At 39.5% G+C, this 21,006-nt stretch overlaps 1 protein-coding gene across 1 annotated transcript in view; it reads right to left on the reverse strand.

The window, feature by feature from the left end:
* CATSPERE (catsper channel auxiliary subunit epsilon) overlaps window positions 1-20,836 on the reverse strand; it is a 37,687-nt gene extending 16,851 nt beyond the window's left edge. Inside the window, 10 exon segments of the mRNA XM_075089803.1 lie at window positions 12,919-12,972; window positions 12,975-13,034; window positions 13,036-13,170; window positions 13,173-13,355; window positions 13,357-13,416; window positions 13,804-13,917; window positions 14,195-14,288; window positions 19,058-19,164; window positions 20,242-20,319; window positions 20,795-20,836. Of these exon segments, the coding sequence (XP_074945904.1) occupies window positions 12,919-12,972; window positions 12,975-13,034; window positions 13,036-13,170; window positions 13,173-13,355; window positions 13,357-13,416; window positions 13,804-13,917; window positions 14,195-14,288; window positions 19,058-19,164; window positions 20,242-20,319; window positions 20,795-20,836 (927 nt within the window).
* Window positions 20,837-21,006: the final 170 nt, after the last annotated feature.

Here is a 21,006-nt window from a genome sequence, read left to right on the forward strand (position 1 = left end):
CCGGGTGCACGAGAAGCTGGGAGGGGGCACAGCCAGGACAGCTGACCCCAACTGACCCACGGGATATTCCGTACCATATGACGTCAGGCTCAGCGTATAGAGCTGGGGGAAGAAGAAGGAAGGGGGGGACATTGGGAGGGATGGCGTTTGTCTTCCCAAGTAACCGTTACGTGTGATGGAGCCCTGCTTTCCTGGGATGGCTGAACTCCTGTCTGCTCGTGGGAAGGAGTGAATGAATTCCTTGTTTTGCTTTGCTTCCACACGCAGCTTATGCTTTACCTATTAAGCTGTCTTTATCTCAACCCGTGAGTCGCCTCACTTTTACTCTTCCAATTCTCTCCCCCGTCCCACCAGCGGGGAGTGAGCGAGCGGCTGCGTGGTGCTTGGTTGCTGACTGGGGCTAAGCCACGACAGTCCTTTTTGGTCCCTAACGTGGGGCACAAAAGGTTTGATATAATGACAGATTTGACTGGAATGTGCTAGATGGAATTTATAGCTGTTATGGCTGTTTAGCTATTAATTGGCAGGCTTCTGTGCTATGGGGCTTGCCTGACTTACTGTATATATACACCGTGTGCCTTAAAGTCTAGCACTCATTAGTGGCGCTTTTTGCTTTCGCTGCTTGCTGTACTGCTGTACTGCTTATCCCCTTACCCTGCCGGGCCTGGGAACATTCTGATAACAGCCATGGCGATGCGCCTGGGCTGGCAGATGGCCAGGGCCCTGCTGCTGTTTCTGTGCTGCTGCACTGGACAGGCTGGAACTCCAGCATGGACTCGAGTCAAAGGGACTGTGACCTGTGGATGAGTCCACGTGGGAGCAGGACACCCCAAAGCATCTGTGCCTGTGTATAAGCCCATGCCAGAGCAGGTATATCTCGAAGCATCTGTGGCCTTGGTTATGTCTGTGCCACAGCAGGTACACCTCGAGGCAACTGTGGCCCAAGGATAAGTCCATGTTGGAGAAGGTACACCTCGAAGTGTCTGTGGCTGTAGATAAGTTCGTGCTGCAGCAGGTACACCTTGAAGCATCAGTGGCTGTGCATGAGGTCACGCTGGAGCACCTCAAAGTGCATGGCCATGGATAAGCCCACAACGGAGCAGGCTTACTTCTGGAGGGACTGCAGCCATGGGCAAGGCCACGCTGGAGCAGGTATAGCTCTGAAAGCATTGAGGCCCATGGAGAAGGCCACACTGGAACAGGTGCACCTCAAAGCGACTGTGGCTCTGGATAAGTCTATGCTGCAGCAGGTGTGCCCCTGGAGAGACTGTGGCTCCTGGGTAAGGCTCCACTTGGAGCAGGTACAACCCTAAAGGACTACAGTCTGTGGGTAAGTCCAAGCCAGAGCAGGGGCAAGGGGAGGAGTTCATTACAATGTTAAACCTGATAGTTTGGTCCAAATGAACCAGGGGTGGAGATTGTAATGGAAATATCTTTTAATTGTTCTAACCCAGGATCTGAGTTCCATGTTACGGAAATTACTATAGCAGAAACCCCTTGTTGCTAGCCAGGCTAGCAACAGGAGCAAGGGGAGGAGTTCATTGCAATGTTAAATCCTATAACCTGGCCCAAAGGGGCCAGGGGCGGAGACTGTAATGGTTCTACCTTTGAATTGTTGTAACCTGTGATATGAGTTGCATGTTATAGGAATTACTACAGCAGGAACCACCCAAACCAATGGAGGACAAGCCTTTCAAGAAGCAGTGCAGGTACAGCAGTGATCCAACCTGAGCTGGCTTTGGTGCCCAGTAACTCCGCGCAACACAGTACCTCTCCTGTCCTGAGTGACCACCAGAAGAGATGGAGCCCAAAGCCATGGACTAAATGATATCTGTGTATTTTATCAAAGGATGGGAAGGGGGGGTGGAGGTTAATAAGGTTGTATTGGATAGTGTGGAACCTGGGCATGATGTAAATGGTATGGAATAAGGGGTGGATACTGTCCTGGTTTCAGCTGAGATAGAGTTAAATTTCTTTGTAGTAGCTAGTATGGGGCTATGTTTTCGATTTTTGCTGGAAACAGAGGTTGATCACTTGTGGGAAATTTGGGCTTATTATTGAGCCCATTAACAGGTGCAGTAGAATCTGGAATTATGAAGATGGAAATAGAGTTACAGACATCCTATCTGAATTCAATTTTTGCAGAACTCTGGCTTGTGTTGAGATAAGATGGAAGGCATAAGACAACCTACTGTAGCACTGAAGCTGAATTCTGTAAGTCAGAGACTGTTGACTCAGGCAGCCCTAAAACAGAATACTTAGCTGGTTGCTCCTATTGTAGTTTTCCACAGAGAAATCAATTTCAGAAAATCATTGGTCCTTGCAAACAGTACTGAAGACAGCTGATCATATTTCCCATCTGTGATCTGAGAATCTGAAATGGCAAGGTTTGTTTGCTAGCATTTTTAGCACTCCTTGAAGGAGAATATTAGAGTTGAATTGGAAGCTTGACTCAAAACTTTTGGAGATCAACCATTTCTGACAACAGAATAAACAGGCTACATTGTTGTTTGATGCAGAGCATAGTGATGATATCATCAGATGCATATAGGGGTCTTTATGGCTCTATACTTCAGTGTATTAACATAAAGACCTTTGTCCTTGAATCCTGGGCTAAAAATAGCTACATGAATTCTGAGACTTGCCAAGAAGCAATCCTTTTTGACTGATTTGTGTGGAGGAAAAAAATGGTGGAATGGCATATCCACATAGACATTTTGAGGATCTTGCCACCAGTACAGGTACAAGCTGATACGAAAAAAGAAACTGAACAGCATGCTGAGGGGAGGGAGCAAAGAGAGGGAAGTCTGAAATAATCAAACATACTTAAATGAAGGGCTCAAAGATGAATCCACACCACAAAAGTGACTAGGGAAGTGACCTGCCTGAAAACAACCAGATTTGACTGCATGGGGGTACTTGAGCAAAACACAAGCAGATTTATCTCAGAAACCACAAGTAATTTCTGCTCATAAAGTAGGCTTGATAAATTTGCTAATCCGAGTTAGAAGGAGGCAGAGGAATACGTGTGCTAATTCTGGGCATCCAGTCCCTCACAGTCCTTCTCCCCAAGTGCACAGAGCAAACTGAATATATGTGTTTGCTTTTCTATGCGTCACTGTTACTATCAGTGGCATCGGTGATTACCACTGTAGATAAAGAGAAATATGGTATTCTCTGCCAAGACTTGGTATCTTTGGAGATGGGGGTGCAAGATGTAGGGCCCTGCCAATGATAGATTTACTGACAGATTTAAGATTGTTTAATTCTTTGGCAGTGAGGTCCTCATGGGTGATAGTAGAAGAATCCAGAACACTACAGGACAGCTCACCGAAGTATAAAGTCTGTGCTAATTATTGAGGGTTTTAAAATCATCTGATATCCTAAAGTAACGGTGGGCTTCCTCAACAAAATGAAGGAGGCATTACCAATTTCTGATGATTCCTGGTAAACAAATGAGTATCTGGATGAAAAGAAAGGAAAGAATCCTGGTGTAAGAGCTCTGATGCCAGTGATTTTAAAGTGGGTTGCAGTACTGCTGATTCAAAGACAAAGTCAAAGAAGAATGACCATTTGGGGTATTTAGCCTTTTTTCATGGATCATTTGCCAAGATCTTTGGATGCATACTTCACCTAACTGAAAATGTAAAAATCTTGTCTTGATGTAAGGAAGCTATTTTGCTAATAGCAAAAGAAGCTTTTCAAAACAACACACAACACAGAATCTGAGCTCATTACCAGTTGTCAGACCAATTTAAGGGGACACACGAGACGGACAAAATAACTTCTAAAAATATAATGAGTGTAATTATGCGAACAAATAAAGGGAAGCTGATAGTAAAGCATACAAATCACAGTAGATAGGACTATTAGGCATCTACTCTTGCTTTCTGTAGTATCTCAGGACATTTTAGTTACATCCAGATTCTTCTAAATAAATCACAGTAGAATTAGTTAACTAAAGCATTTCAGTTCTCGGGTGATTACTTTGTGACATATGAAGGTTTGAAACCTCTGAAATAACAGAGAATTGTAATTAATTTTAAACATAAGAATGAGGTCCAACAACCCATGCATCTCTGGAATAACACTCTCCCAAGTACATCAGTGCAGTGGTTTAGTCTATCTGGTATCATACTCATCTGTGCTCAAACTCAGATGCTTCAAAGGAGAGTGAAAACAAACACACCCTCACCTCACAGAGGGTAATTTGGCCATTGTGTACTGGGAAAACCATACCTTTTGAACTCCTACAGCATACCTGATGGAATACTTAAGCCTGACATTACATTACAGTCATTTTCTAGTGCAGAGCTGCAAGCACTACAACAATGTTGAGGGCAGTGGCCACTTTCTTTTATCAACATGAAACAAATTTCTTAGGTGTCACGTTGTAAAACTTTTCCTTCATTTATCAGATAATTTCTGTGATCCTAACACAGAATTTTTACATTTCTTTTGAACAGGGGATATTAGAACTGGACAAAAATATATTAGTCTCAGCTTTATCAACGCTACGCACTAAAGCAAATTTATCTTCTTAGTTCTTATTCATATTCTCTCTCTTATACATACAAAAATCCCATTCAGTCCTTTGCTGCAGCACTATACTAAGGCTACATGTTGAGGTGCCTATTTTAACAGTAGCTGAAGTCATCGCCTTCAAAGAGTGAGGTGGCTCAATTATGCGCCACGCTCAGTAATCTCTTGTATATCTTTCTACGAAGAATAGCTCTTAGCTTATATGTGGAATGTCAGGTTTAGAGTCTGGAAAGGCTCTACAATGATATTTGCAAAAAGGCTTACCAAATGAGAGAAGACATTTTTTAGCCTGTGGCAGGCTATCGATTTGTTATGAATTCACTCATACAAAAGACAACAGCATCTTGATTGTCAAAGGGACATTTGCATTTTTGAAAAAGGCTGGTTAATAGTATGGAAGAAGGTCAGAACTGTCTCCTGAGTAACCTGAGTATCAATAACACTTTTGGAGATGGAGAGAAGATTCGAATAAACCTGTATGCAGATCTAAAACAAAAGTGAGGATAAGAGAGTTAGGATTGATCTCCAACCCCAGATCCTCATCAGTGAATATAACCTGGGCATGTAGGTTTGTTGAACAGCTGTATTTTCATCCGGGAACATACAAATGCGGAAGAGCCTGTCAGCTGGAACATAAAGACTGAAAAGAAACTTTGGAATAGATTTATGTATTAGGTAAAATGTGCATGGTTTTTCTGCCAATAAGACTCTTATAAACCCCTTGTAACAGGATTATGTATTTTATATTTTATAAATAATTTACTTGCTTTCCCTAATGTGACTCATGTCCATTTTGGGCTGCATATGGCCTGTCTTGAAGTACTACAGCAACAAGCAGTATTTTCCCGTTAGCAATATTAACTGTATTTTTTAATTTATGTAAACAACTGTCAGGGCAGTTAGCATGGTACTGAAGAAACTTTTAATTCCTACTTATCAAAACTACATTATTAACATCTACTATATACTCACAATGCCTTTGCAGAATTGGATTCTCAAGTATAATCAGTTTGATTGTAATATGTAAATGTCTAAAAGAGAATAAAGAATAACAAAAATTAATAAAAATCTTTAAAGCACAATGATGCTTCTAGTGAGAAAAAGGATATCTTCATGATATCTGGGGAATCTAAAAGAATGTCCAGTTATGCTTCTGGAATTTATCTTGTATGCATCCTCCACAGTGCCTATGTTAGGTGAGAGGCTGAATCTTTTTTCTACTCATGTGGTTCTAGGTTGCCCAAACAGCAACCTATCTGGGATTCATCTACCCTAAATTAGATATCTGAACTACAGGTAGATACATCCCATAAACCACGAGCCTTCATTTAGTTGAGACAAATGCCCTGGCACAAAAAACCTCAGCCTGTGCTCTTTCAACCTCTCGGTATTCTTACACTGTCCAGATTCCTTTGGAAAAGACACCCGAGAGGTCTACTCTCATCCTAAGCAATGCAGCTCCCTCTGAAACATCTGAAAATAAAAGCACTGTCATGCTTGCAAGGCACTCGCAAGGACTGCACAATTCAGCATCCTAATTCCTGTCTCCTGTGTTTTCCTTGCGTCACATAGACACCCTCAGCGATTCGGCATAATTGATTTTTGGAATCACACATTCTGCTTTCCTTCAAAGATCCCCATGTCACAGAAGAGAAATGACTGGCTTCTGCTGCAGACACTGCTGTAGCGAACCAATTTCCTGTCTTTAAGGGGACATGATCACATGATCATATGCATGGTAGCCACTTGGTCACCTCTACCAGAATGCCAATCCCATTCCACAGTCAGCTCCAGTAGAAAAAAGAAAGCCTTTTTTTCTTATCAGTCACTACTTCAAACACTCCAGCACTCACTGTGGTCAGTTCCCCATTCTCAGCCTCTTGTGGGGCAGAAGCACAGAGAGGAGGATTAGAATTCCCTGAGAGTGGGTGGGAGCTGGAAAGGGAGGAAGACAAAGGAAGGAAAAGGAAAAGCAAGGAGCCAAGGTCACTAGACAGCAGGATTACATAGCTATGTAAATCCTCAACTCTCTCTTCTTTATGGGCACACCACAGGGAAAGAAATAGCATCTCAGACTACCACAAGAATTTTCCTTCAACAATACTCCCACACACAATAAGAACAAACTTTGCACTTCATGACCAGGCATTCTCACATATATCAGAGGAAAACAGTGGTGTCTGTGATGTGACTGGAAATTACTCTGTCTCAAGGAAGGCTGCAAAGATACATCATGGCACTGTGATAGAGCTGGAAACACTCTACCCAATCCATCTCATTTGTGAGAACCACAATGCTACATCTAGGAGGAGGATGAGGTGTGTGCCATATGAACAGCAAGCAACAAGAGCTGATCTTTCATCAGATCCTTTTCCTCTACATCATTTACTTGTGGTATTTTCTAGCTCTTTAGTTCAGGACCTGTCCTAAGCCTTGCCAAAACAATCAGTGTTTTTGTAGTAGTGGGTGGGCCTCATTTATGGGCTTGTTGACTGAGTCCTGTTTCTGAAATACCTAGGAAAGGGTGAACTTGTAGAGAGTGACAGGATTAAAGTTTTCAGAAATACTGGTTGCTTCACAACATGCTATGATTACAGTACAGACACCTAAATTAGCAGGTTGTTCAACACGAGAGAGGCACTTTTGATATGTATAGATCATTAAACATCCAGATGTTGACACCCATGAAGCAAAGCAGCAGCAGAATGGACAGGGGCAGATAAACAAGATGAAATGGTGACACTTAAAAGATACTTTAAAGTGTTCCATATACCTAAATCAGGGCAGATGATTTCCAGGTTGTGTAACTAATTGTTCATGTTTATTAAGAAATCCACCTTCTTAATATTGCAGAACTGTGTAGTTAATTTACAGACGTACAGTGCTGACCTGGTAGGATGACACTTAGTTAATATGCTATTTTAATTTACAGTTTTAAATAATGGTTTCTTTTATTGATTTTAAAAGCCAGGAAATAAATTTAAATAATAGCTTTATTAGCAGAAAATTAATCTGGATGAACCTATGTGAGCATATACTCTGCTGTGGGGTCTCAATAGCAGTGAACGCACGGGGAAAGAAGCCTTTCTCTACTGCTACATGCACATAAGGACTATCCCAAATATTGCCTAAATACAGCAGAAAATGAAAATGTATAACAAAATACAGTAGGAAGAAACTCATATTTGAAAGAAACCTTAAAAAAACCCTTACCTTATTTTTAACACAGATTCTGTGAGCAACTTCTTAACTGCTGATTTTTTCTAGTAACAGTAGGTCTGCCTGTAGACTTCCAGAGATATACTTACAGTCACTGTCTCCTCAAAAGCTATCAGAGACCAAAATGTCACTTCATGTCCCATGTCCAGAGAGCAGACATTCAAAACCATGCTACGCTGACAAGCTACAATTGAGTAAGAATCTTCAGAGCTAAATGTGGAGCTAAATATTTAAATTTCCAAAGGATAGGTCTGGCAGTATATTCTAGAACCATCAGTTAATAACATGTACATTAGCAGATGAATTCAAATAAAGGACCATGTTTTTCTTTCCACTCACCCACACAGGAAGCTTTACTAATTCTTTCAAGCCAGTTCCTGCAGCAAATAAGATTTTATTTTTCATTTTTATCCATATACTCCCGAAGTAGTCTGTAAGAAGAAAAGCAGAAAGAATACACATTTGTGTAATTTAAATTTACAAAAGACTATGACTGTATTTATTTCAAATTAATTTTTCTTACAATTGTCACCTTTCTTATATGATATCTACATGTACTTCATTCATATACATTCCAAGTTAAAGAGAAATCTTTTGACAAGCTCTGCCTAGTGTCTGACAGACATATCTTTTGCCCTCTCAATCTCACTCCCCCTTAAAGAAAAAAAAAAAAAGGAAAAAACCACAGGATCTTGCAGGATCATTTCCTTTGTTAGCTGGAATCCTTTTGCTTGAGAATCTGGATGTCATGGGGATAGAAGATGAGTCTTTATATAGAAATAAGGAGCACATTTTAAAGAAGGAAGGAAAACTCCTTTATTTTCTTCTAATGACATGTACAAACTTCAATCTACTGACATGGCAGTGTTACCATGTATGATCTCATATGAGGAAGGGTGATACCAGTGTCTTTAATAAAACAATGGCTGAACTAGTTCATCAAATGATCATCTGCTCTAAAATACTAACCATACTGCACGATGTTTGGTGTGATAATGAAATGCCTGGTGGTAATTGCATAAATTTCAGATACAGGAACGTTTCTGAGAAAATAAGAAGCTACTCAGCACTGATACAGTTTTTAGGAAATACTCCCCATAGGCACGCTGCCACTATGGATGCATGTGCTGTTAGCACTTGCAACCATATGGTTTGAGCAATATTCATGAGGCATGCTCATGCTTCAGCTTTTTGCACATAGGGACATAAAGGAGACCACACCATGTATTCTGTAGTCTCCTCAACCCCGTAATTCTAGATCTAATCAGCTCTATGGGACCTCTTCCAGAGACAGGAAATGAATAGGCATATGGGATACACATCTGAAGGAACTTTGAACTAAGTAGCCCTTTAGTTTTTCTTTGTCAGTATACACAAAACCCCACACTAATAGTGATAACAAGAAGCATCCCCTTCACATCCAGCACTAAAGTGGAGTTAGCATATGTTAAGAGTAAGAGTGCTCTAAGAAACACTATCATTCATAGATGCTTTTACAATGGCATTGTAGGTGGAACTCCAGGGGGCTGCTTGTGGATGTCTGAAGCTTTTCAGTTCTGATTACTATACCTTAATCTCTGAAAGCACTTTCACTCAACCCTGTAGAGGGGCTATTAAGCTGAATAGTCTCTGTAAGGAGTTTTCTGTGCTTTTCATTCCTCTGATACAGAAAGAATGAAAAAAGGAGCTTGTCTAAATAATTTGAACCCATTCAGATGTTTGTCTAAATAATTTGGTCCCACTTATCTGTCTGTTGTTCAATCCAGCCTAGAAACTACAGAGAGTTTAGAAAGAGCACAGATTAATTAATTTCCTAACGCTACTGAAATTCAGATATGGCTGAAATTTTGAATGAGTTCCAGACCACTCCACATGGAAGAAGAACAACCATTAGTGCCTTGATCTTTATTTGTTTATTTATTTTACTCAGAGCTGTGAAGTTGAGCAAGCCTTCTCCAACTCAAGTACTGAGGACTGCACTTCTGTCAGTGAACCTCCTGAGACAATACTGCTCCAATATTTATTCTGCGGGCAACAGTTTCATTCTGCACAAGAACCAGATGGTTGCTATGTTTTGCCTTGAATTCTCCAAAACTGTTGAGGGTATGTATCAGATCATCTGTTCTTGGAGAGTCACCTCTGGTGAAGCCAATGACTGAGCAAGCAAAATAGAAAATGTGGCAGAAAATAGTAGTGACATTCCATTATTATTATTTTGATCCATGGTTGAATACAGCCTCATTTACCTTTTATATTGTTCTCCGTAACCACATAGCTCAAACACTACTTCTCAAATCTGCTAATGGTGTATCTATTTTTGTTGACTGTGTATCTAGCATGGATGTAGATGCATTTTATATGCCCTGTATTGGGTGCTGGTTTTCATGTTATGGATTATTCCCTTCTGAAAACTAGCTGTGGCTCTCTTAAACTGTATAATCTGAAAGGGATGGTGAAAATGGACCTACTCATTTCAAAGTCATGAGGAGATATCTCCACATCTCCAGGTTATCAGCTGCTGCCCCACCAATTTTGCATCATTCGTGAATTTGCTGAGGGTGCATTTCATCCCACTGATGATGATGTTAAGCCTATCAGCTCACCTCTGCCAGTTAGACTTTGAACTGTTGACCCTCTGGGGTCAGCCGGTTTTGCACCTGCCTTGTGCTCCAGTCATTTGTTGTATAACAAACACATTGCTAAAGTCAAGGTAAATGATATCTACACTCTTGTCCACCAAGTCAGTCATCTTCTCACTGAAAATGATCAGGTTGGTCAAGCATGATTTTTTCTTGGTAGAACCACGCTCACTGTTTCCAATCACTTTCTCATTCTTTCTGTGACTGGAAATGCCTTCCAGGATGATTTGATCAATAATATTCCTACGGACTAAGGTTAGACTGATTGGCCCATAGTCCTCCCTTGTCTTCCTTCTCTTCTTCTTCAGATGGCTGAGATGTTGTCTTTTCCCCCTGATCACCACAACTATTCAAAGATCATGAAGAATGGCCTTACAATGACATCTGCCAGCTCCCTCAGCAGTCTTAAAGGTATCCTGTCTCATCGTGTGGACTGTGCATGTGCAGCTTATCTAAGTAGTCCCTAATTAGATCTACTGATACTTAACGTAGTAACTCTCTCCCACAAAATCTACTAATGTGAATGGAGACCTTGAAAGAGTGAAGACAGAATTTGTCAATAAAGACTGAGGGAGTAAGGCACTGAATACTTCAGCCTTCTCTTTATCCTTATTCAGTAAATCTCCAGCCTGATCCAGCAGCGGCCACCTTTTCCTTCTTCTTCCTTATGCTGTTGATGCACCTACAGAAGCCTTTCTTGTTACCCTTCTTATCCCTTGCTAGTTTAAATTCCAGCCAAGCTCAGGTTTTCCCAATTCTGTCCCTACATGTCCTTGGTAGCTTGTCCCTGCTTCCATCTCCTGTACACTTTGGATTTGCATTTGAGCTCAATCATTACCTCATGTAGGGTATGTTGCTGGACCTGATTTTGAGTCATGCAGGTCTGTTTACTGCTACAGTATATTAAAGAGTGCTTCTATTTTAAACATTCAACAGTCCCCCGAGTAAAAAGGCCAGAGGCTCAGCCTGTCTTCCCATTTGGACAGAGTTGTCTCTTGCCTATGCCAGGGGCAGTAACACAAGACTTTTGTGGATCAGCTCTAGTCAGGCTAGGGAAGTTGCAGTGGCCATGAGGCAGAAACTCTCGCTCACAAAGAGCACTGGAAGATTTATTAATGGGTTTCCTTCTCATGCTTCTCCTTGCTGAGTCAGTACGTAAATGGTACTTGGGTATAGTCTTCTGTGAGCCTTCATAAGCCTGACCTCTTTAAAAAGGACCACCAAGGAAACAGCTTCAGTACTATCGTTTGACCTCCTCTCATGGCATTGTCAGCATGCCTTTCTATGGTACCTTGATGTTGTTATTTTTAGCAGAAATATTTATCAAATCCTCTTTGGAAATCTTATCTTCTTGCCAGTACCCTTGGCGTGGCTGCCTGCACTGTGCAATAGTTGGACTGGCAGTTATGCCATACTCTGCCTACCTGCTTCTTGTTCTTTGAGGGTAGTATCTCAGCTGCTGCTGAATTTGCAATGATAAACTTGGTTCTCAAGCCATTACCAGGCTACCTTGTTAGGATCCATCCTCTATGTCACATAAAATGCATCAGCAGGTAAGACTGAGTGCCCAATAAGCCTGATAGCTTCATCTTGCAATCCTGGTCCCGACAAATATTTATCATGGCCTTTGGAGCTGGTGAATTTTACCCAAGAGAGCTTTTCCATATGATCCATCAGTCTCAGAGCATTTTTGATTGGAACAACAGCTCAAAACTGTAGAAGAAGATCTCTCAAGTTTCATGAACAATTTTGCAGCACATGGCTGTCGTAGTATCCAGGCACTGCTCCACGGAATTTTACAGAGGTGGACTAATACTGGACTTTTGTATATTTGCCAGGTGTCTCAAGTAGTCACAAAGACATACGATTGTCTGTAGAGTGAATGGCACCTGCTCAGCTGAATTCTACTTTAACAGCCAACTAAAGATGAGCCGCTACCTTGGGAAAAGACTTGATGGGGTTTCCTGAGGCTGAAATAATTAATAAAAGGGTTTTTCTTAATAACAGTTGTGTCCTACTAGGGAATTCCAGGTATTTTCAATATGATGCTGTGATTATAATCTGAAAGTGTGTGCTACAAAAAGCCATGAAGTTGCAAAATAATCTCTCTTTGATGCACTGAAATAGTTGTCGTTATGCCCTTTCAAGTTACCTTCTCTGAGAAAAATCACAGCTATCATGCCATTAAACTTCTAGTCAAACAGAACTGGACAAAAATAATCAAGTTATCTTCCTGTAACAAATGCTAAGGCTGGAAGCCAGGCTTTTCTTATTAGAATCATACTGACAGGGATGCAGGTTAACAATACCTGAAGAATAACAGTTTGCTAACTCTCTTCTTGGTATGTCTGTCCTTCTAAAAATAATAATTTTCAGTCTTATCAGACAAATGAAATGAATAAATATTATTCTACTACTGTTATTTCCAAACAGGTACCTTCAATGATGCATTACTTGAAATTCCTTTTACTTTATCCCTTAATTATAAAAAAACCCCAACTTAATAACTACTTATAATATACTTAACAAAGAATAATCTGCTCAATAGTGCTCCCATGACACACTTCTGATAAAGTTTTGATCCAGGTACTTGAAAATATCCATTATCTGTGGGGTTTTTGTAGGTGTAGTAAATGCTTACATCATCCCATGGCAGCCCAGCTGATAATGCTGCATTTATGTATATCAGCATCATAACAGACTGGCGAGGAACAGGTAAGTAAAAATTTCTTAAGCCCCAAAATTGTCTGTCTTCATTATAAACAGCCACTCACACAAAAAAAGCATGGAGAAGCTGCAGCCACTGCAGATCAGCAGCAATGTAATTTCAGATGGGATTGAGTCATAGCTAACAGCCTCTATAGATAAAGAAGCAGTGTCTAGAAAATTTAAGAACTTCACTAAGTTTGCTATATCTCTTGTTTTATTAAATGTTTCATTATATCCAAGATATAATGGATATAATGGACACCTCAGTAGGTGTCCATGCTGCCAAAGTACTTCATTGTTTTCCACTCTATTAAAAGTAAATGACACAGTGATTAGGTAAATATAACTTCTCTTACAGTTTACATCAAGGATGTACATTAAGAAATCAAGATGTTTTGGGATACATTTTCAGCCAATGTAATTAGGAGAGCTTCACTGAAGTTAATTTACAAATTTAAGCTGTGATCTTAAAAATTATTTCATATGGATGCATGAGCTCATGCAGTGAAAGCCACAGACAGTGTGCAGACCTTATTTCAAAATGTTCTTTAAATAAACTTGTTGCTGTCTGGTCATTTCTAGTTCCAAACCCAGCATTACATCAATGAAAAGTAGATCTAAAATAGATTCATCCAGACATTTAATGACGACCATCCATATCTTAAATGTCAAATGAGAACTACAGATAACTTACCTGCACTGGATAGACAGATGAACACCAACATGAATGTATTCCAGTTATTTCACTTTCAGGAAGCTTGTGTTCCGCTCCAAGTTTTAAAAAAAATATTAGCTTCTTGTTTATGAAAATTACCATTTATTAAAAATGTGATTCCATTATCTGTTAGAGCCACATTGCTCACATTGTTATTTAGGCCTTGGGTCAATGCATCTGAGGGAACTTTTATTCCTGTGTAAGCTTTGAATCCATCATTTTTATAGAAAGTTCCAAAATTTTGTAATAAAAATTGCTGTTGTTGGAAAACATGCAGACCATTTAATGGAGAGGTCACTATTTTGGGGGGAACAGAGTGAGACGTAATTTTCCTCGCTAGGAAATTATTGTTTGGTCCTTGGAATTATAAAAGGAGAACAAAGCATCCATGAAATACTGTTTGCTTTTCCTGTATTTCTGCTATGATGTCATCAGAGATTCCAGGTACATCAACAGTCCATAATCTGGAAATAGAAGAAACACCAGATAAAGAGAGACACTTGAAAGATGAAAACTTCAGTCAGTTGAACTGACTGAAATAAATTCAGGTACATGATTAATGTCACAGGCTGAGAACAACTGCATCGACAGTGAGTGGCACAAAATTATTTCCAAATTCAGTTCCAGTTCCAGAAGATAGATGATGAAACTTAATCAGAGAGAAAAAGGTAAAATAATTGCCTGCAGCTGGACTTTAACTTCTAAACTTACAAAACCAGGCATATTCCTATCTCAGTGCTGTCTAGAAACTGTACCTGACTGAAAGATTCAGCTGAGAAGAGAGTATCTGCAGTTAAAAATGAATGGTTGTAGCATTATAACTCCATGGAATAATACAGCTTTCACTATTACTGAAGACACGTTCTTCCCACCTTTCCCACAGCCTCCTTTGAGCTACTTGGAACGTGTAGAGGAAAACAGATTAACAAGAATACCAAACCCTGTTGCAGATGATGTTCAGGGCTGCTGATAATTCAGCAAGAGTTGTGTTGTTAAGCCATAAGAGAAAATAGAGCTTAAACGAGATAACCTATGTGTAAGAACAGGCTTATTGTAAATCATGCAGACTAGCAAGCATGACAGCAGAAATAGTAATGAATCTTGGGAAATTCTAAGTCTTTGGGAAGAAGAATTCTTAGTTTGTTACATACTCTGTGTATGTATGCATCACACTGACAGTTACACATGCACCCCTAATGCAAATATTCTAAGCACTGGAAGCAGAAAATGTTAGTATGCTTGGTGATCAACTAACTTAGAGAATCAGGTAAAAAATAATAAATTGTATTATGTAATTTTATATCACAGAATCACAGAATGGCAGGGGTTGGAAGGCAGCTCTGGAGATCATCTTGTCCAAACCTCCTGCTTGAGCCAGAGCAAGGGGCACAGGAACGCATCCAGGTGGGGTTTGAATGTCTCCAGGGAAGGGACTCCACAGCCTCCCTGGGCAGCCTGTGCCACTGTTCTGGCACCCGCACAGGAAAGGAGATTTTCCTGTGTTGCACCTTGTGCCCATCGCCCCTTGTCCTGTCACTGGGCACCACTGAAAAGAGTCTAGTCCCATCGTCTTGACACCCACCCTTCAGATATTTATAAGCATTAATGAGATTCCCCCCCCTCAGTCTTCTCCAGGCTAAACAAACACAGGTCTCTCAGCCTTTCCTCATGAGAAAGATGCTCCAGTCCTCTGATTATCTTTGTCGCTCTCCGCTGGACTCTCTCCAGTAGTCCTGTCTTTCTTGAACTGGATGCAGTACTCCAGGTGTGGCCTCACTATATGCTTCACTTGCCCATGCTCAGTGTATTCCACTGATTTATGAATTAGTTCTACTAATCCATTCATCAATGGGTTCCTTACAGGGATCAGCAATCTGTGTGCTCCTCCCCATTATAGGTACCTAGCATACTGTCACTCTATTAGGATATACATTGATATGAAGACAGCTGTAGTAGCTCCAATACATCAAGTCCAGAGAAAGTTTGAAGTTTAAGATACTTCCTTGATGAACATTCCCAGGAGACAGTGGGTGTGGATAATGCAAGTTAATCAGGACAGAGAAATTATTTTTGTTACATTTCTATTAATAGTAGCTGCACAGCTTTTCAATATTACTTCCCTAACTTCAGTTGGCATAATACAACTCATTCATCAAATATATAGGATAATGATGGATCTGATGGGGTGCAAAAGTCCAGCATCACTGAAGAAGATGACTTGTTCAAATATCAAGGCCCAAACAGTTCTGTTTCGCTATATCAAGATACAGCAGGGCTGACAGAAAGTTAAAAATCAAAAAATTCAGCTCAGTATAAAGCAGACCCGGGAGGTATGTAAGCTTTCTAGTTTTGGCTTCTGGAGAAACTGTGGTGCAGGAAAGAGCCTATTCCTATTCTTACAAACTGTTTTGAGTTTCCTGAGAAGCTGCTGCTGAGTTTGAGAGGAGACTTAAGAAGCCTAAGAGCTCTCAGTGGCTGTCTACCAAATACTGAGCAAAACCGTGAGTCTGTCCAATGTTCCAAGAGCAAAAGAAGCTTGTAGCTGAGTTAAGATTGGTCTTGTTTCTTTTTCTCTCATTTCACTGAAAAATATGCCTCCCGAGAAACTGAGTTTAAAATTTCAGTTTTTATACCTTGTTTAGTGATAGTCATCCTGTCCAGTCTGACTAGAATTTGAATTAGTCTGTGGGCTCAGTGCTCTCAAGAGCAGTGTTAAGGAGACTCTTGCATATGATTACTGGATAGAGGTTGTTTCACCCTTAACTTACTTCAGGTTTTTTTTTTTAATCAACAGATGTATTAACTTCCAGACTTATCTCAGTAAATTAAATATTTAGAAAGGCAAAAATGATGCAAATTCTATCATTGTAGATGTGAACATAAGTGCCACTGATTTAAATAAAAGGTGTTTCCACAAAATAACCAACAATATGTGAGATGATTCAGATGAATCGATAGACTGTCTTCCTTATTTGGAAGAAAAAAGACTGTTAATTTATAAAGCAATTTTATTTCCTTTTACTTCATTATTCTGCACTTCAGTTGTCTAAAAAAGCAGCAGCCAATACGATAGAAAAAAGTAATACCAGATTTCAGGCCATTAAGAAACAATTTACCGAAATTGCCAGAATGCATATGTTCCTATTTCAGGGGGTGGGGTGAATGATGCCATAGAAAAAGCCCATCTCTGGTTAGAGCAACTTTGATATGGAGTGTTGCTATGTTGCCATCTAGTGATAAAATAGAAAAGTGCAATAGATAACGACAGAGAGCAAACCAAACCTACATTAACACTACTACCCGCCCCATTAAGTCATACTCGTTTCTTGCAGTGTAATACATAGCATTAATTACATGCTGAGAGTAAACTCTTTAAAAAAGAAGGTGAAGTCACAAAATAGTAGTGAACTTCTTATAATTGGCGTTAAGAGAGTCTGTAAAATGGGTTAGGGTCAGATGGCAAATATGCTGCAGGAAACATCTGCAGTTGAGAACCCCTCGTAAAATGTAAACCCAGAGTCATTCTCACTACCCCATGACAAAATTTAGCTCTGATGTATTTGGATTAGCTTCGCTGAAGGCCTACATAGGATAAAATTTTACAGATCACAAAACTTGTGACAAATACCTTTGCTACGCGTAACTCCTCATTTGTTCACATGACATTATTTACTGGTTTGTTCCATTTTCTCATGAACTCACAATCAATCAATCAAATAAAAACTGCAAATTTTTGTCACTGCTGTCCTGTTGTGTTTTCACAGCACACTGCAAAATATGGAGAATACTACACACTCTTGGAAAAGAAGTCATTGCCCTCAAATGCAGTAATCAGTGATAAAAGTAGAGCAAATGACAGTATGAGAGTCCTTATGTTAGTTCTAATATTTATTGGTCAAAAATACTAGAAATAACAGCACAGAAGAGTTTCATCAGGGGCTCCAGCACATTAAAAATAGGAATTGAAGGGGATGGCACTGCCTCAGGAAGCTCTTCAAAGGTCAGGTTTGTCTGGATTCATTAATTACATTTTTGTGACTGCCCAGGCTTATCAAAATCTTACCACAATCCCTTTATTTATTTCTAAGAAAATTTACAATAGTTGCTTGTGAAAAGAAAGAAACTCATTCATCCTTTGGAATCCTATACAATGTTCCTAAGGAAAAAAAGCTCCTGTGAATGTCACCTGATGGTGGATGCTGTAGTATGAGGAGGTTCTGGGATCCCTTTTACTTTTCCCTCAACTTCCAACCACTTCCTTGCTATTCTATTTCCTATCCAGAACATGCAAACCCCCCGTCAAAGCATCACTGTAATATAAGCAAGCATTAAAGGAAGGATTAATACTTTGGGTATTATTTTATCACATATGTTTAGAACCATATTACTATGGCCATTGCCCTTCTACGGCTCATCAAGGGTATAGTTGCCTTGATTCACAGAAAATGCTGAACAGCAGCATTTTCTTCAGCAACAGGTGAAAGAAAATGTCTAAGATGTGGTACTTTGCACAGACACCTGAACTTTATTCTAAACAAGCTAGCAGAGGCACTGGAAGTAGTTTAATTGACCCTGGATGATACTCTGCCTGAGCTACCTTATTTTTTCATTGTGTTTGAAATATCAGCACATAAAGTAAAAATGTGCCACCCCTACTTAGAAATCTAAAGCAGGGAGAAGAAGAGTATCTGTCCAATATTTTTTTCTAAATGAGAATGAGGTGTTTGATACAATACCTCACATATGTTCTGAACTTCCAGAATGGCATGCCTGAAGAAGGGGATATGTTTAACTCCGAGCTGATACCTACAACTTGACAATTGACTCAAAGACTCAGAGACCATTCCTTACAGCAAAAATTCCTTAAGTGGTTTTGAGTCCAGTCTTGCTTTCTACTCCATGATCTTCTATACATATGAAGTAAAACAATTACATGCAGTGAGCTTTATAGGACTGAGAGAAAGGCCTACTTAACTTTAAGTACTGTGGTGAATGAAACAAAGGGCAGCTAAGCCTGCCTAAGAGATGACAAGCTGTCTTCACAGAAAAGGAAAAATGGCAAAATTATTACTGAAGCACAAAGTTATCTCAAAGTAGGAAAAAGAAGCCCAGATATGGGCCTCTTGTCAACAGCTCTCATCATGGCTCTACTCATCAACAGCTGTTTGTAGAGTCACAAGTGTAACAATTTTAAATAGCATTCCCTTTAAAAAATATAACTAAAATACCATACCTTAATTTTGGATGCTCCTGAGAATAGTACTTTTCTTTTTCCAAATAGGTATGAACAACAGGTTCCTGTCCCAAATTCCAAAACAGCCTTCTGAGTATCTGAGAATTCTGTTTAAGTAAAATAAAAGTATTATTAATTATATTTTTGTCCAACTAGTACAAGGTTGTTTATGACAACATTTCCCTTTTGAAATTCTGAAGTTGGAATAAGCTTTGATATTATAAAATACATTTTCAAACAATGACATACCATTAAAATCATATTTACTCAATCTATTCATTTCAGAATACACAACACTCAGAGCCAAGTTCAGTTTTCTCTGCATTCTTTCCGTAGCAGCAGACAGAAAATAAAAACACTTCCCTAACATCTAGTTATCTAATAACAAAAACGCCTTCACACTGCAATTAATATTCCTACCTTTTCCTGCTGTTTAATTTTAATCTTGAAGACAGTAATGTCAATTTTTAAACAAATGTTAAAATTTTAAAAGATACAGTGATGGCAATTTAATAATAAAAAATACTAAAATAAATTGTGGTGCCGTGCATGCATACCTCATGTCAGGTACTGTACCAATGACCAATTACTTTCTGCCATTTGTTTAGATCAGAAACTCACTCTTAAGAAAATTTCTTGTACATATTAATCCCTGCATATTAATCCATGTGGGATGATTTCTTGAATGAATCTCTGTTCAACTTGTACACCAGGTTGTCACATTTTAGGTGTAAATCAAACCAGTAAATTGACATCCCTGTTTATCACATATCATGACTTCCACAATGCTTTTGCATCAACTTTTTTCTGACAGTTTGCTATGCAGGTGCATGAGGAAATCTGAAAGAGTCTTTGGTTTAACTGTTGCATGTTACTGCCAGCTACAATTTCTGAATATAATTTTCACAAAGGCTAAAATCTGACTGAATTGCTAAAACTTGCTAATTATTCTGTCTCTATGAAATAGACAATAGGTTTCACCTCGCTTATTATACCTGTGCTACTACTGCAGTGTTAACAGGAGAGAGAATCTTGCAAATTTATTTTTCTTAACACAATAAAAGGAAATAAGTAAAGATGTATGCAGGCAGTTTATTTCAGTAAGACACTTCCACTTTCAACAGGCAAATTTTCACAAGACATGCATTTTAACCTTTTTCTTAAGTGGCATCATTTCAATATACTTGTAATAGAAAAATTGCAGTGTGGTTCACTTCAGAAGCATCTGCACTTTCAGGATCATATATCTACAAAATTAACTTCTAACAAGTAAAAAAGAGATACAAGTCGATAGCTTTCTAACAAACACTAATATTCTATCACCGCAATAGCATTTCTTCTTGTGACAACACATATAATATTAACTTAGGCAATGCAAACGCTGAAAGCTGATCTTGTATTCTTTGTTTCTTTTTGATGTGAACAGGCAACAACAACTGAGGGAAGCAACACCTCCTTTTCTCAGAAATAAACAGGGAAATAATTTTTTGTCTTCTGATGCCATCATACTTCCCTCAGAAGCCCTTCCTCTGTCTCTCTCCATTCTTGTGGGCTCTGCAGCTATATACAGCCTGTTCCGCTGCAGCAAAGGAAGAGGGGTTACTCACTGTTAAAACAAACCAGAAGTTGCCTCTTGCCAAGGAAACGTTGCAAAGGTGTTACTTAAATGTGCATCATGTATGCTTCCATGACTGGCACATCGCTGACTGCTCTTTCAGTGGGGAAGAAGGCAAATACCTGGTATTTCCACCTGATGGTACATGCAAGGGGAATAACCATTCGGTGAGGCAGACTCACCACCTTTTCACAAAGTACAGCAGTGTAAGGATGTGCACAGAGGCAGTTACCATAAAACAGCTGACGTGCTGCAAGTTTACATCCTATAGTTCGCATCCTGCAGTTTCCTATTCATCTACTCAAATCAAAATGCAAAGTCTTGCAATCCGTCC

The sequence above is a fragment of the Phalacrocorax aristotelis genome, chromosome 3 (assembly GCF_949628215.1).
Source record: "Phalacrocorax aristotelis chromosome 3, bGulAri2.1, whole genome shotgun sequence".
NCBI lineage: Eukaryota > Metazoa > Chordata > Aves > Suliformes > Phalacrocoracidae > Phalacrocorax > Phalacrocorax aristotelis.